This window comes from Hyaena hyaena, unplaced genomic scaffold (genome assembly GCF_003009895.1).
Source record: "Hyaena hyaena isolate Hyena2069 unplaced genomic scaffold, ASM300989v1 scaffold_103, whole genome shotgun sequence".
NCBI classification, from domain to species: domain Eukaryota; kingdom Metazoa; phylum Chordata; class Mammalia; order Carnivora; family Hyaenidae; genus Hyaena; species Hyaena hyaena.
This window is the reverse complement of record NW_024080735.1, coordinates 504,020-521,102: the sequence shown is the minus strand read 5'-3', so window position 1 is coordinate 521,102 and position 17,083 is coordinate 504,020. Positions and strand designations below refer to the sequence as shown.

The 17,083-nt window shown below is 45.0% G+C and overlaps 1 protein-coding gene and 1 long non-coding RNA gene across 5 annotated transcripts in view; one reads left to right on the top strand and one right to left on the bottom strand.

Annotated features, from left to right (window-relative positions):
* Positions 1-11,741, bottom strand: part of SCYL3 (SCY1 like pseudokinase 3) — a 49,113-nt gene extending 37,372 nt beyond the window's left edge. Inside the window, exons 1-2 of one of the 4 annotated variants that reach the window (XM_039235791.1) lie at positions 11,542-11,741; positions 6,224-6,438 (exon numbers count right to left, since the gene is read on the bottom strand). In XM_039235791.1, coding sequence (XP_039091722.1) covers positions 6,224-6,388 — 165 coding nt within the window. In that variant the 5' untranslated portion in view covers positions 6,389-6,438; positions 11,542-11,741. Of the gene's footprint in view, positions 1-6,223; positions 6,439-10,493; positions 10,513-11,267; positions 11,392-11,541 lie in introns of those variants that run through there. The other 3 variants (XM_039235792.1, XM_039235793.1, XM_039235794.1) reach the window with 3 other exon arrangements.
* Positions 11,742-11,747: 6 nt separating this feature from the next.
* Positions 11,748-13,717, top strand: LOC120234130. Its single transcript, XR_005528997.1, has 2 exons — positions 11,748-12,150; positions 12,837-13,717. It is a non-coding gene; the product is annotated as an uncharacterized LOC120234130 (long non-coding RNA).
* Positions 13,718-17,083: the final 3,366 nt, after the last annotated feature.

Sequence of the window (17,083 nt, the reverse complement as noted above, 5' to 3'; positions counted from 1 at the left end):
AGCAACAAATATCAACCCCAAGATGAAACAGGTATTACAATTATCACAAAGAATTTAAAACAGCTTAACTATTATATTATAACCATTCTCCCCTAGAGGTAAAGGAAAACAATTAGGAAATAAATAGAAAGAAGTTCTCAGCAGAGAAAGAACTTTTATTTAAAATAAGTAGAAGTTCATTATTATTTTTTTATATTTGTTTACTTTTGAGAGAGAAAAAGAACACAAGCAGGGGAGGGGCAGAGAGAGAAGGGGACAGAGAATCCAAAGCAGGCTCTGTGTGGACAGCCTGACGCGGGGCTCAAACTCACAAACCGTGAGATCATGACCTGAGCTGGAGTTGGACACTTAACTGACTGAGCCAACCAGGTGCCCCAAAATAAGTGGAAGTTTTAGAAAGGAAAAATAAAATATTAGAAACTAATCCAATGAACAGACTCAACAACAGAATGCAGATGGTCGAGGCAAGAGCCCACGAACCTAGCTGTGTTAACAACCTGAAGAACAAACAGAAAAAGTTTTAAAAAATTTTTAATGTTTATTTTTCTATTTTTGAGAGAGGAACAGAGCATGAACAAGGGAGGGGCAGAGAGAGAGACACTGAATCTGAAGCCGGTTCCAGGCAGAGCCTGACTCAGGTCTCAAACCCATGAACTGTGAGATCATGACCTGAGCCAGAGTTGGATGCTTAACGAACTGAGCCACCCAGGCACCCCAAAAACTCTTCTTTTTAAAAAATGATCATAGCCTCAGGAACTCATGTGACAATAACAAAAGGTCTAATGTATATAATTGGAGTGGTCCCCCACCTCGCAAAAAAAAAAAAAAAAAAAAAAAAGGGGGCATAAAAAATGTAATGAACTTTCCAAATTCAGCCTAATACTAAAGTTACAGATTTCAAAAGTTCAATAAACGTCAAACAGGAAAAATCAAAGAAAACCACATTTATACACATTGTCATCAAACTGGTGAAAATCAGATAAATAAAAAACCTTCGGAGGCAGCTCTTAGAGAGAAAAGCCCGTGCAATCCGCTGGACACTGAGGAAGGCTTGTAAACCAATCATCGCACAGGACGGAGGCCGACGGAAGATTCACTTGGAGAAAAACCCTGAATATAACGTTGGGTTTCATTTTCACAATTAAACCCTCTGAATGGAATATTCCAAAATACCTTCTTGGAAGAATATGAGCTCGCGTGAGAGTCTGTAACACAGCACTGGTTCAAGGTTTCTATCAGTCACTTCAAACTAGCCTATTAGGTGAAACCACAGGAGAATCATCTGAGGAAATGAATTCATCCAGTTTCTTTTCCTCTCTTATAATGATCCCAAACTTTGACACCTCTAGGAATAGCTTCAGTAGGATTTCTTGTTTGGTTTTAAGAAGAAAGCTGTTATCCTCCAGAGGTCACTCTAATAAAAATTAAGAAAACTCTTGGGATGTCTGGGTGGCTCAGTCAGTTAAGCATCAACTCTTCATTTCAGCTCAGGTCATGATCGCGCCATTTGTGGGTTCGAGCCCCACATTGGGCTCTGAGCTGACAATGCAGAGCCTGCTCGGGATTCTCTCTCTCTCAAAAATAAACAAATAGATAATAAAAACTAACAAAAAAAAGAAAAAGAAAATGTTTTAGCTAGCAAATAAGAACTACTAATCCGTATGTATGCCTTTAATATAATCCATTCATATGCATATAAATACAGTAAATACCCAGAAGAGCCAAGAGCCATGCTAGCGAGCTGGCTCAATGCCTGAGCACAAGTGGATGGAACTTCTTGCACGGGTCTTTTAAGCTATGGTTTTGAGTAAAATTATGCAACCTCTTTCATATTTTTCCATTTTAAGAATCACCTCAAGTAATTTGCAAACCCAAAATGAAACACTTGACTTTGTACTTCTGCCTGTTCGGGAAAAATTATTCATGAAGCTCTTATTTCCTAGGACTCTAATTATTTTCTTTTGGTAGTATGTACCTTCTTTTATGCTTCTAGTACTCAGGGCAGACTAGTAAGTCAGAAGACATACTACCAGGCTGAGCACTGGCATTAAATACAGAGTCAGTAAATTTCACCTGATTAATAAATGAAATAATAAATTACATTCTGCGCTTTTTGTTTTCAACCCTACATTCCCAGCAAAATTCTTGGTCCAAAGTGTCTGGTTTGTTTAATAAAGGCAGAAAGGAGTAACTGATAGTATGATTCTGAACAAGGCACTTAACCGAGCAAGAACATCATGTGTCTCCCCCACTTCAGCACACACAATATTTTGCATAAATTATGCATACAGATTCACAGGAAGTCAGCAATTACGAATCAAATAGAAACATTTTTTGACTCAAGCTCCAAAGAACAGAGGGAGCGACGAGATGCACCTGCTAAGATTTTCTCAGTAAGCATTAACCAAAGAGAGCAATGACTCTTTGGTGGTGGAGAGGGCGGCTTTGTGGAAGGAGTGTCGAAAGTATCTGTCCCTGAGTCACCACAACCCTGTTCCACCTGTGTTCTGCTCCAGGTGAATACTCTCAGAAAGAAGAACCTGAGTAACCTTTATCGTTAAATATGAGCAGCACTGGCTAATCTGTCAATATCCGTACTTATCCAGACCCGCACAGAAATGTTAGGTGTGAGAGTCAAGTTGTGAATATAAACTTTCTACTTTTCAGGAACGGGTTAGGACTGAGTATCCAGAGAATTAATTAATTCAAGCCTTAGCGGCTTAACTTGTCATTACTATAGGTTCTCCCTCTGGTTCTCTATTTCACTTTGAGAACTACACAAGATAGTAGTTATTAGCTCAAATCCACCTGCAAGTTTTTAGACAGGAAGCCAGCCACAGTTTCACCCAGTTAAGGAAATATAACATCATCACCAAGATGCCTAAACTAGAGAGCAAGACCTCTAAGGGAGAAATACTCTTCCTTCTTCCACGGAGATGCAAATCTGAGACAAAGACGTAAGGACACTCTGTCTTTTTTTTTTTTTAAATGTTTTATTTATTTCTAGGAGAGAGAGAGAGAGACAGCGTGAGCAGGGGAGGGTCAGAGAGAGAGGGAGTCACAGACTGAAACAGGCTCCAGGCTCCGAGCTGGCAGTCAGCACAGAGCCCGACGCGGGGCTCGAACCCACGAACCGCTAGATCATGACCTAAGCGAAAGTCGGACGCTTAACCGACTAAGCCACCCAGGCGCCCCACTCTGTCTTTGAATGTCCAGGAGCTAGAGGTTAGATGAGAAACTAGGAATGAAATGCAGGAAGGGAAAGGGGTAAAGAATCCTGTGTTGGAAAGTCTGCGCCTGAGGTGCTGCTGGAATAGCCAAGCGGAGATATTCCACCAGGCAGGTGGGAATGTGGATCTGGGGCTCAGCCCAGAGGGTTCAGCAGATACTGCATTGGGGGCGGAAGGCCAGATGTAAGCACCAGGGGAGAAAGGACGAGAACCTGAAGTCTGAAAATTGTTTTGGGGTGGGGGGAAAGGGGCCTGCGCCATCTGGAGGCGCACCTGAGGGATGGGGGTACTTCTGACGTTCTTCTGAATGGATCATGATCAGGAGCCTCATAAGAGAATCAGCTCTTGATTATGAAGGAAACATTTTTTTAAAAGCTGAAAATGTAGGACAGCTGATTTATTAGAATAACAGTTGTAAATGGCACAGAAAAGGGTGAAGAGGGAGAGGAACAGAAAGAGCAAGTCGGTATATAAGGACGAGCAGTGAAGCATTCCCCAAGTGGAAGGCAAGCGATATTCTATTTCTTCCTCATGACCATGCATTGTGCATTCTCAAATATGTTGACCAACCCTTTCAGAAAGCGGCCTGAGTCATGGAGAAGAGCATAATGTCTCCCAAGGCATGTGCACAGCATCCGCACACGCATTCCTAGAGTCAGTGTGACTGCTGTGTGGTATGAAGAGAGTTGTTCATGAGCTTGTCCTTACCACGAGGCCCCCCCTAAGCACTGGGATTAGAGCAAGCCACAGGAACCACACTCTGATTTATGAGCTATCATTCCTTACTATTCATCAGAAATGAGTCCTTAACCACCAGTAAGAAAATTATACTATTATAGCTAATGGATTCAAGATAAAATGATAGGATCTGATGGACTTGAGGAATTTCTAGTATTATTTTGTAGCCAAAGGTTATACCATATTTCATCTTATTCCATTAGTTACACTGCACTGTGCCTGTAGTTTTTTATTTATAATACTAGAGGAACACTACACTTATGACCTGACAATATTTGCAAGGAAAACACTGTCCATCTGCTTGAAGTGGTCATCAAAACCACCGAAGGTGGTACTGGGAGCCTGAACTCTAGAGAAAGTGAGGTGAGCTGGCCACATTTAGTATTTCAGGAATCTAGGAAAATCAAGGTCCCAATGCAACATGATACATGTTTTCAAGAACTGTGACCTTAACTGAAACTCCTTGGGGCACCTGGGTGGCTCAGTCGGCTGAGTGTGTGACTTTGGCTCAGGTCATGATCTCACGGTTCGTGAGATCAAGCCCCACATGGGGCTCTCTGCTGTCAGCACAGAGCCTGCTTCAGATCCTCTGTTCCCCTCTCTCTCTTTGCTCCTCCCTGCTTGTGCGTGTGGTCTCTCTCAAAAATAAATAAGCAAAACGGTGTTAAAAAATCTTATGAACTTATTTAAAAAAACCAACTAAAGAAGTTGATAAATCTCTAGTACTTCACTAGAAACAGTGATCCTAATTTTTTTTACTTGAAAAACATGCTACATTATGAAATGAAAATAACAAGAAGTATGTCAGATATTAACTGCATATAAGAATAGAACAGTGAGGCAAGGCATTTTATCTTTTGCAAAAATTACAATAAAAAAAGTATTAACAGGGCACCTGGGTGGCTCAGTTGGTTGCGTGTCTCACTCTTGATTTCAGCTAAGGTCATGATCTCGCAGTTTGTGGGTTCAAGCTCCACGTCAGGTTCTAGGCTGACAGTGTGGAGCCTGTTTGGGATCCTCTCTCACCCTCTCTCTTCTCTGCCTCTTCTCCACTCATGCACACTTGTGCTCTCTCTCAAAATAAAATAAAATAAATAAACTTAAAAAAAAAATAAAGACACTTAGGGATGTTTTATTGAATTCTATTTATATTCCGAGGTACAATCACATTTTCTTCTAAGAGGCCGGGGGTGGGGGTGGGAGGGCGCAGTGCACAAGCACCTGCTAATGCACTGGTCCCCTTCCAGGAGCAGCATCTGGAAGGTGTGAGCCAGGAGCAACTTCTCCCTGAAGAGGAAACTGAAGCCTCTAAAAGTCAGTGATGTGACTAAGGTCCCTCAGTAAGAACCAGAACCCAGGCCACCATTCTTTCTGGGGCGTCCTGCTCAACATTCTTTCTGGGGACATGACAATACCGTGGGAAAAGAAAAAATAGTACCTGCAGTTTCTAAAATATTTTATTTTAGGCCCATCATCCATACACTAATGGTGAGCACAACATAAGGTATAGAGAAGGTGAATCGGTATGTTGTCCACCTGAAACTAACACTGTGTGTCAACTATATTCAAATTTAAATGCAAAAATTAAAAAGTCAAAAATTTAAAAGTAAAATACGTAAAATACACAAAAATAAATAAAATTCACAAATTAAATAATATGCTTCCCAAAATGTCAGTACGTACAGATTTTTGCTAAGCGACACTAACTCTACCTTATATTAGCCCTGGAAAATTACCTTCCGAACCTTCTCACTGAAACAATACGATGAAAGCTACGGCCCTGGGTTTTATGAAGCTGCTTTGGCTCTGCTCGTGGTACTTGATCGTGTCACAGGGAGTTGGAGATTTTCCCATGAGGGAAGGACAACCACGTTCTTTTTTTTTTCTTAATTAAAAAGGATTTTTAATGTTAATTTTGTATAGAGAGACCGCGCTCGCGAGTGCGTGAGTGGGGGAGGGGCAGACAGGGAGGGAGACACGGAATCGTGGCAGGATCCAGGCTCCAGGCTGTCAGCACAGAGCCCGGCGAGGCGCTGGAACAGCAACTGCGGGGATCCTGACCTGAGCCCAAGTCTGACGCTCAACCGACTGAGCCCCCCAGGGGCGCCGGGACAACCACCATAAAAGCACGATTAATTAGGATCTCCCCCCCTCCCCCCCCCCCGTGCCCATCATTAATTCCCATTTCGTATTCTGTAACGGGAGCCAAGACAGTAAAAACCCCCGAAGGAGACGGGCGGCGCCCACGCGGGTACCTTGGCGGCCTTGTGCACGCGGTCCTCGTTCTCCCTCCGGTACACGAAGACCGAGGCGCGCCGGCCATCCTGCAGCACGGCCGGGTGCACGGCCAGGCCGGCCCGCAGGGCGCGCGCGGGCTCCATCAGCGCGTAGCTCTTCAGGGCGCTGCTCTCCGAGCCCATGCCTTCCGCCTGCAGGCGGCGCCGCGGCTCCTCCGCGAAGGCCCGCACAGCTGGGGGAGAAAGGCAAACACCTTCACCCACAAGCCCCCCGCCTGCGACCCCGCCGCTCCGACGCACCCGGCCCTCCAGGCCCCATCAACAGGCTCCCACGACAAAAACGGTAAGTGCTCCCCAAGTCACCGGGGGTGCTTTTCAAGGAACAACTGAGGGCTCTGGGGAAGATGCGGCGGCCCCCTAGACCCCCTCGCGCGCGCGCACGCGCGCGCGCACACACACACACACACACACACACATTCAGGGGACTGTCACAGCGCCAGGTGATCCAAACCAGAATAAGATCACCCGTGCTCCCTAACTTGCTCACATATCCTGCCTCACAGGAGAGCGCTGTAAACCCCCTTATTCAACGAGAAAACTGCTGTGTGTCTACAATAACTTATAATTACAAAGTGTACCAAACAGACTGGAGCGTATTTCTATCAATGATGAAAAACATGTTAACAAATGGAGAGTTCATGCAGGCCGAGCAAAGTGCCCGGAGCACCAGGAGAACAGTGCGGAAGACACCCCCCGCTGAACACAAATGATAATAAACATAAAAAAGAGGGCGCCTGGGTGGCCCAGTCAGTTGAATGTGGAACTCTTGCTGTCCGGCTAAGGTCATGATCTCAGGGTTTGTGGGTTCCAGCCTCACATCAGGGTCAGCACTTATAGTGTGGGGCCTGCTTGAGGTTCTCTCTCTCCCTCACTCTCTGCCCCTGTCTTTCTCTCAAAATAAATGAAATAAATAGACAAAAAAAAAAAAAAGAAAGAAAGAAGAAAAGAAAGAGCACACTCCCATTGCTCTTCAAAGTCATGGCTAAGTAAAAAGGGGAAAGTGCAAAACTGTATCATCTCAGATGCTAAAAACAAAAAACAAAACAAAAAAAAACCCACCTAGAGGGGAACGCCTACAAAACGCAAATTACTCTGTAATGATAGAAAACAGCTCAGTGGTTGCCTGGGTTACAAGCCCAGTAACAGGGACCAGGGGAGGGGAAAGGACTGCCAAGGGATGTAAGGAGACTTTTGGGGGAATAGATATATTCATTAACTTGCTTATGGTGAAAGGTAATAATAAATACCAAAACTTACAGAATTGTATGCTTTAAATATGTTCAGTTTACTGTACATCAATTATACCTCACTAAAGTTATTTTATTTAAAAAAAATTAATGTTTATTTATTTTTGAGAAAGACAGAGTGTAAGTGGGGGAGGGTCAGAGAGGGAGACACAGAATCCGAAGCAGGCTCCAGGCTCTGAGCTGTCAGCACAGAGCCCGACATGGGGCTCGAATCTACAAACTGTGAGATCATGACCTTAGCTGAAGTTGGCCACTTAGCCAGGAGGCCGTATAGTTGTTTTAAAAAGAAACACTTTATTTCTAGGTGTGTATCTATGAATGTATCTATATACAGATACATACATAAACAGACAGACCTGAAAAAATGCTCAAGTATTAACAGAGATTTGCTGTTGGTGTTGGATCACGAATAAGTCACAGACAGACATATGCCTGCACTTCCCAAACCTTCTACACTGAGCACACACCTTTCTTTACAATGGGGATACATTCCCATGGCTACAGCAGGCACTGCAGAGCGGCCCCCACAGTACTGGGGTGGGGGTGGGGGCAGCAGAGGCCCTGCTGCATGTAAGGCACCTGCTGACAGGGCCGTCACTCTGCAGGGAGCGGCCCTCACAAGGTCCCAGCCAGGACTGCCAGATTGGCCCGTTTATCAGAAGGATCCAAGAGCCTGAATATTTATATGGAAATGTCCATATTTTTCAGTTCTGGCTCGAATGTACTTAAACCTGTACCGGCCAAATAACACACGCTGGAAAAATCTGTGGCAGTCAGTCTGCAGTTCTGGCTTTACCATAATGTAAAAAATAAAACATAAAAAAGAGTTCTGACTCTGGTGACATGGCCAAAAAATCTATGGAGACCTTTAAAATTTTCAGTTTAAAAACTGCACCCTTTGAACAGACAGACACCCAACAACCATTACAACCAGATCCTCCACTTGGATTTTTTTCCGCTTGAGCGAAGTTCCACACAACCCTGTGTGTTACCAAAGTATGAGGGGCTGAAGACACATGCCTAAAACAGAGAATTCCAAGTGCCTCCAGACCCACATGTATCGTTACATAAAGAACACAACGTGGACAAAGCTAAAACTATCTAAACTTGAAATTGTTCAAAAATCCAAGAATACATCTGAGGATAAGTAGTAAGTCATCTTCGTAACAAATCCACTGCGCCCCTCCCTACTCTGCACTGGATCTTAAGAACAGCAGGGGGGAAACAGTATTAAAAGTGCCAAGTATCTGAACTATGTGTAATGTTCACCTTTCTACTGGGACTCCAGGTAAAGTTAGCGTCTACGTGGGCTCATGGAGAAAAGCAGCTCCCGTTAACTCCCCTGTTGTGGAGCTGGGATGGTACCTGTGACAATCTGCACCCTCCCCCCCCCAACTGCTGAGCAGTGAAGGTCATGTTCAGTAGTTGGATCTCGCCCCTCTCCTCTCGGGCACAGTTAATGGGTCAGTGAATTCACACATTAGCCTTGTCTAGGACCCGTGGCCCAGAGGAAGAGTTAAAATGACCAGGTCTTTAGCTGTCTCAGGAATCTGAAGGCACAAAAGACATTTCTTCTAGCTGAAGGTAAAAGGATGCCATGAGGTGGAGTCAGGGCTGCAGAGAGCCAAAGCCCCGAAGAGGCAGAAACTTGGCAAGCACAGGGGAAGGCAGCGAGCAGAAGGAAGAGCAAACACCGGGAGCAGGTTACTCAGATTTACAGGGGCGCGTTACCACCCTCCATCTTGAGGCTTCTGGAAGCCCAGCTGCGAACGCACTTCCTGCGAACAGCCACACTGACAGCCTTACACAACCGGGGCTGGCGTGAGATACACCAGGGGTAGCTTGAGTGGCCCATGGTGTCTAGCACCAGCTGCCATTTCATTAGCAGAAACTGCCTACGTCTCTAGAACTCCTCTGTCTGAAAAACCAGTCAGATTAGAGGGATTAGTCAGAGCAGTGTTACTCTGAAGAGTGTGGAGCTGAGGCCAGTCTAACTTCCTTTTCTCCTAGCCGCAAAATACAGCTTTCCAAAGTCAACACGAGGAACTGCAGAAAAATGAAAATCCTCTTGGCAGAAAAGCACAGCGTCTGTGCAGTTTTAGTATTAGTCCTCAGAGGAGATAAGACAGTCACCAGGACTCAGGCGCAGTGCTCTGGCTGACTGAATGGCACTCAGCAGACGCACAACAAGGGACATTTGGTTTACTTAGTCATTTCTTGATAGCAAAATATGTCCTTGTGAGAACACTGGGCCTGAAACCATCTAGAGTTAGGAAAGCTTTAAGAGTTGGTCATTTTTCTTAGCAGTGGCTCTATTGGGTCTAAGACCCCAAGAAATACAACTTAAAAAAAAAAAAAAAAGAAATGGGGGTGCCTGGGGGACTCAGATGGTTAAGCCGCCGACTTGTGGTTTCAGCTCAGGTCATGATCTCATGGTTTGTGGGACCAAGCCCTGTGTCAGGCTCTGTGCTAACAGCACGGGGCCTGTGTGGGATTCTCTGTCTCTCCCTCTCTCTGCCCCTCCCTTGTTCGCACTCTCTCTCAAAATCAATAAACATTAAAAAAAAAAAAAAGAAAGAAAGAAAAGAGAGAAAAGAGAATAAGAAAAGAAAGGATTCCCTTTCTTGGGACAAAGACGCCATTTTACTGTTTTGAAAGCATGATTATCGTTGACAGAAGTCTTCCCATGCCAGAACTGCAATGCTCACAGTTACTATTACTGTGTAATAGTAGGATTACAGCCTAAGTCCAGTGCAAACTTTATTAGGTGACAACAAAAAGATGTGCTGTTGACTGCTTTCAACTCAAGAAGTCACAAGAAAAAAAAAGTTACAAGGCAGAAAAGGATAGTCTAATACTGTGCCATTAGCATGGATATTTTGCAGAATTACCATCCCCAATCTCTAGAATACAGTGTTGGGTCGGCAGTATCTGACTTGAGTATGCATCAAGGTCTTCTCTTTAAAAATGGGCTCACCTACCTTCCTCCACCCTTTTGCTTCCTTGGGCAGCACATCACATTTCTGGGCCACCTGTGGAGTATGCAGGCGCCGGTCTAGGTCACCGGGAAACTCACACTAAGAAATCCATGTCATCTCTCTCTCCCCGTCTGTTCTTCCTCAGCAATTAATCGAGATGATCTTGGTTCTAGCTCTCTTAGCTTGGAGGTTCCAAATAATGGCTTGCACGGTGAGTTCTAAGGACACCCTATACTGATTGATACTTTGTTATCTGGTGCTAGTATTACTCGGGCTCTGTGCTCTGATCTGTTTCAAGTACACATTCCCTGTAATGAACTCAGCCCAGCATTGCTAGCTGACCCGCAATACATAAAGAAGCCTTTATGGACCAAAAGAAGTAAGTATGACTTCAGCTAGGATTTGAGATGTTACGTGGGTATGCACACAGGTCCTTAAAAACAGCAGTAATAGGGATTCCAGAATTAAGGACCCGACTCGTATTCACGTGGTTTCCTCAACACGCTCTTCCGAGAAATGTTTCATCTTTATTCTAAACAAAAAGCAGTATGCAACGGCAGAGCCGGCTGGGCCTCCGGGGGCCCGGCACTCGTCTTGGAGCAGGAACGCAGGCGACCCCCGGCTCCCACGGCTCCGGCAGCGCCGCCTGGCTCCGTCCGGCCGCGCCGCGCACACTCACCCTCCCCGCAGAGGGGAGGGCGGCCCGGGGGCCAGCAGGGTCCCACCGCGACCGCTCGGAGTGGGCGGGGACGGCGCTCCCGCTCGCTGGCCCCTCACCTTCCACACCTGCCCGCGAGGCCCGGCTCCGCGGCTTCCTCGCTGGCTCCGGCCGCCAGCAACGCGCCGGGCGGGGGTCGCCCACGAAGCCCAGATCCGAAGGGCGCCCCGCAACCAGCGGGGGGAGGCTGGCGCGGAGGCGGAGGGCGCAGCTCAACCGGCAGCGGCGCCGCGCCGACGGGGCGCGCGCCCACCGCCTCCGCGCCCGGCCCGGCCCCTCCCCCGCGGCCCGGTCCCGCACGGACGGAGGACGCGGCGCAGGGCTCCCTGTTACCTGCGGGAGGGCGGCGGGGGAGGCGGCCGAGGGTCTTTGCTCCGGTCCCCTCTTCGCCCCCTGTTGACACCAACCACCCTCGCCTACCCTGTGAGGTTGTGGCCAGTACACCCACAAATCTTCGGGGGGTATGCTCCCTCCAACACCATAGAGACGGGCCCGGAAACCGGACAGAACGCCAGCCTTCAGCCCTCCGACGCCACCACTGAGGCGAACGAACCCGGAACCGAGACAGAGAGGTGGCACAGGTGACGCTCAGGCCGGCGCCATCTTGAGTGTGGGCGCCGTTGCCGGTCGGGACTTCGCTCTTTGCTCTCAGCGGCCTGGTTGGCCTGTGAAGATCTTTCCTCTCTTGGCGTTTGAGCTGAGCTCGCGAGTTTGTCTTGATTTTAATTTTTAGGCCTTAGCCGTGCGGTTTTAATTTGATGCCCGCCCGAATCCAAAATGGCCGCCGTCGCCTCTAACAAACAGAAAAGGGGCTGGGAGCGGAAAAGAAGTATGGAAATTGCCCCGGACTTTTAGGAGAGTGACGTCACTCAGCCCCGCAGCCGTGATTGGTTGCGTTGCGTGGGCGGAAGTCGTGAGGAACTGCTGCTGAAGCTGGCGGAGGTGATGGTGGTTTTGGCTTCAGCGTTTGAGACGGGAAGTTTGAAGTTAGGCTTAATTCAGCGTACATTGAATTTAATCATATTAATTGTACCTATTAATGATAATGGTTTCTACTTAATAGGATTCTGTGTGTTTCCCTGTTCTCATCTGTATGATCGCCGTAGTAGCAGTCATTACTACTGTGCCTAATGCTCTACACCCTCGCAGTTGACAGCTGACCTCAATAATTTGATCATCCCAAACTTTTAGTTTCTTTCTGGCAGCTGAAAAGTTTCTCATAGCTGAAAAGGTTTACACCACAATTTCTTCTTGAGGTTGAATGAAAGTAAACAGGCCCAAATTTGCTCCTTATTCCGACGTGTATTAAACAAATGTTTATTGGGAAGTAGGCACGTATAGGATTTAATCTGCTGGATAAGCTTGACAAAGACTGAGCTCTCTATTCTGGATCAGCACTGTCCTGTAAAAACTGAGGTCAAGCCACATACTAACTTTTCTAGTAGCCGCATTAAACACTACTGTTTTTTGTTTCTTACTAAAGAAAAAAATGAGGTGAAGTTAATTTTAATATATTTTAATACAATGTATCTAGAAGATTGTCATTTAAATATGCATTCAATATAAAAAATTAGTGTATTATTGTACATTTTTGTACTGTCTTCAAAACTGATATGTATAGTTTACAGTTTGGACTCATCATATTTTAATGCTCAGTAGTCACCTGTGCGCAGTGATCAGCGTATTGGAGAACACAGCTCTGGGCATTGTGACCACCACCTTGCGCTAGGAAGTTGAAAAGCAGAAGTGCAGTGCTCCAGAGGCAGGATTCGTTTGTCTGCGTAGTCACCATCTGGCAGCCAGAAATCTTACAGACCAGTGGTAGAGCCAGCACCATTAGGGATGCAGCCTCCAATGGCATCAACAAAGGCTGAGGGCACCTTGAATTTTTAGACCCTGTTCATCCAGATGTGGAGAGCATTTTCTAAAATATTTTAAACAATTCACCTAACTTGCATCCTTTTGAGATCCCATTTCTAGTATTCATCATGGTAATTAATAAGTTGTTACTTTTGCCAGTAAATACTCACTTCTGACACTCGTTATGATAATTAGCAAAACGTCCAGTGCCATCAGAGATCCAATTGGCTAAAGTATCTGTAGCTCCATCCCTGGAATGTGGCCTTTCTGGTATGATTCCAGCCAGCTACCTCTGGAGTGTGGCTTCCTGATTACTAAGAACGCTGCGTCTAGGGCATAGCTTCAGCCAATTAACCCACGCAGAATATTCCACTGTCAATGCTGAAATAATTTAAAGTCAGCAACAGACATCATGACATGCATGCTTTAAGGAATATTGGCATCACTTTGTAAACTGTAAACACTATACAAATGTTGTACCACCTCATGTTACACACTCATATTTATTCCACAAATGTTTGACATTTTCTGTGTCCTGTACTATGCTGTACATGCTGTACTATGCTGACTGCTAAGAAGGAAGAAGACACAATCATTGCAAAAAAGTGAGTTCAGGGAGCCCAAAGAAAACTTTTTTTTTCTTTTTAAATGATTGAGGATGTGGCTTAATGCTAGTAATGTTATCTTAGTTTTGCAAAGTTCCCTGTCCCACCATCAACATGTAAGTTTCAAGCTACTGTTGTGTGAGGCTAGATAATGAGCTAAATGACTCTATACTTCCCTGATTCCTCGAAGGCTTTCCTGACATTTGCTCCTTGTTTACTTACTCAATACAGCAAGTACCTTATTTTTTTTTAATGTTTTATTTATTTACTTTTGAGAGAGAGAGAGAGACAGAGAGCACACAAGTGGGACAGAGCGGAGAGAGAGAGAGAGAGAGAGGAAGACACAGAATCAGAAGCAGGCACCAGGATGTGGGGCTTGCACCCACAAACCATGAGATCATGACCTGAGCTGAAGCTGATGCTGAACTTACTGAGCCAGGCAGGTGTCTCAACCAAATACTTTATAAATGTTCATGGTGTACCAGCCTCTGCTCTCAAGACTGAGGAGACATTGGGAAACAAAATAAGATTAATTCCCTGTTCTCACAGGCCTCAAATCTTAGGGGGTTAACAGGTAAGGGGAGAAATAGACACTAAGCATATAAATGAACAAAGGTTAGTTTTCACAATGATTAAGTAAGTTCTATTAAAAAATAAAACAAGGGGTTGAGGAGGCAGGATTCTATTCTGCCCTTCAAGATTCTTCCAGCTCTACTAAGGATTAAACTGACATGAAACAGATTAACAGGAGAAAAATCAAACAAAAGTTTAATAACATGTATACCTCCTCTACACGTGGGAAAGACCCAAGAAAACAGTAACTCACCAAAATGGCCAAAGCCATCACCTTAAATCCATCTCCAGCTAAAGACAGTAGGGTTTGGGGGGGGGGGGGAAGCATTTATGGAAGGTTGCCAGGAAAAGTCCAGTAAACAAGGATAAGTTAGTGGGTAGATTTAAATCCATTCCTTCTCCACTGATAACAGTTTCTAGAGATTTAGGGTCATCCCTCTTTCATGAACGGAGATTTCCTTTCTACATGTAAATATCTCTTACAAAAGGGTAACTTATTGTTTGTTTATTAAATCTACTTTTGAGAAAGGGAGAGAGAATATGCAAGTGAGGGAGAGACAGAGGGGGAGAGAGAATCCCAAGCAGGCCCTGCACTGTCAACATTAGAGCCCGATGTGGGGCTTGAATACACGAACTGTGAGATCATGACCTGAGCTGAAACTAAGAGTCGGACCTTTAACTGACTGAGCCACCCAGGCGCTCCACAAAAGCGTAATTTCTACTCAGTTTTCAGACCTTTTCCTGTGTCTGTGGTTCCTTAGAAATAACCAGTTTAGAATAATCAAATATGCCAAAAGAGGTGTATCTTGGAGTTTAATTCATTTAAGCCATGTATCAACACCATTTTACACCTGAGGAAACTGATGCAGACAGAAGCTGTGACAGAGTAGGCAGTTAGCTAGATATGAGCAAGGAATGGGACTTATCATTTTATCATTAAAAAGATAAAAATCAAGAAATTGCCAACCATCCCCAGAGCATAAAGAGCTGGAAAAGACCCCGGCATATGCATTCTCTCCTATGACCTGCCGCTCTACAGTAACCTATAGCTTCATTCTAATATATTTACATTGTAGTTTTGATACTTCCTGGGGAAGATGGCTGCCATGACACTTCTGACAAGGGCCATATAGGACTAAAACTCCCCCTCTTGACAGGTTATAAGGAATCCCTTAGATGATTGGACGCATACCCAGCATTGGAAATAAATGAACTCTGAAAGTTAAGCTAACTGAAAAGCAACACTTCCTTAGCCAGCCCTCCTGGGATCTAGGCCTTGATGGGCAGCTCCACGTCCACCTGGTGCAAGCTGTAATATTCATGCTCTGTGGGGTTTGACTTCACAGTCACACACTAGCTCAGTGCTCATTACACAGCAGACTTGAGACACTGGTAAATTGCCGGTTAGGAGAAAAAAGAGCTGACTCATAAGAGATATTTATTCTGCTTTTAAGTAGCAGTTACCAACCTCCAGATCATTTACTTCAATTCTCCAAGCTACCAACCTAGCAAGATTAGGAGGTTTTGGGAGAGAAAAGGAGTAGAGGAGGTGATGTACATGTTAAACATTTCTTCTCACAGTTAATGAACTGCAGGGTTTCTATATTGAGAGTTCATGATGATCAAATACAAATTATTTTTTATAGTGGAAAGTCCTATATATTGGACCTCTGGCAAACAAAATCTTTCCAAAAGCTTTCAGAGATCATGATTTGTAGTAACTGATAATTTTGCTGAGAGATGAGTTTAAATTATCTGCACTTCAGATGGGTATGTTGTTCTCCATTGCTCTTCATGTAGCTTATAATGCTCTTGGATTCATAATCATCTTATCTATGGAAAATACTCGTAGCGGTGATAGCTGTGAAGAGAAAGTGAAGAGGATTAAAGAAGTCCTAGCACTTGTGATTTGGAGGATTTCTATAGGTCTTTGGATATATCCCTGATAGAAGCAATTGCATCACAAATCATCACAAAATCCCTGATAGAAGCAATTGCATCACAAATCATCACAAACTTAGTACTTAAAACACCATGTATTTTGCTCACAACTTTGCAGGGGTTTGGGCAAGGCATGACAGGGCAGCTCATCTTGGCTCGTGTGGCCTTATATGGGGCGGCTTGAGGGCTGGGGGCTGGAATCATCTGAAGTTCATTCACCTCTGGTGGTTGACTGGTTGTCTGCTGGGACCTCAGCTGTAGCCACCTACTGAAGCCCATATACGTGGCCTCCTTGTGGCTTGGCCCTCTCACATCATGGCAGCTGCCTTCAAGAATGAGCATCCCAAGAAAATGAGGCAGAATTGAAAGTATTTTTATGACTTAGCCTTTATGACTTCTGTTTAACTCTATTGGTTGAAACAGTTAAAAAAAAAAAAAAAAAAAGGCCCACCTAGGTTCAAGGGGAAGGGACATAGATTCCATCACTAAATGGAGAAGTATCAGTATCAGTTTGTAAGATGAGCATGTGTGATGGAATATATGGGGGTGGGCATCTTTTGAAAATACAACCTGCCACATCAGCCCCAAACTCTGAAACTTCAGACAACAGTGATTTATCATTTGTCACAAAGAGTCAACTTTCTGCAGTTGGCTAGGTAGTTCTTTTTTGGGTCTTGCTCGAATTCACAAGATTGCATTTTGGTGAGATGTCACCTGAGGGAGGGAGTGTGCTCAGCTGAGACAGCAGGGCTTCTCTGCCCCTGTTTTTCACAGCAGGGTGGTCTCAGGGAGCTATCCTCAAGGGCAAAGGCAGAAGCTGCAAGACTTCTTGAGGTGTAGGCCTTGGACCCATAACATCGTTTCTGCCACATTTTGTTGGCAAAGCAAGATATGAG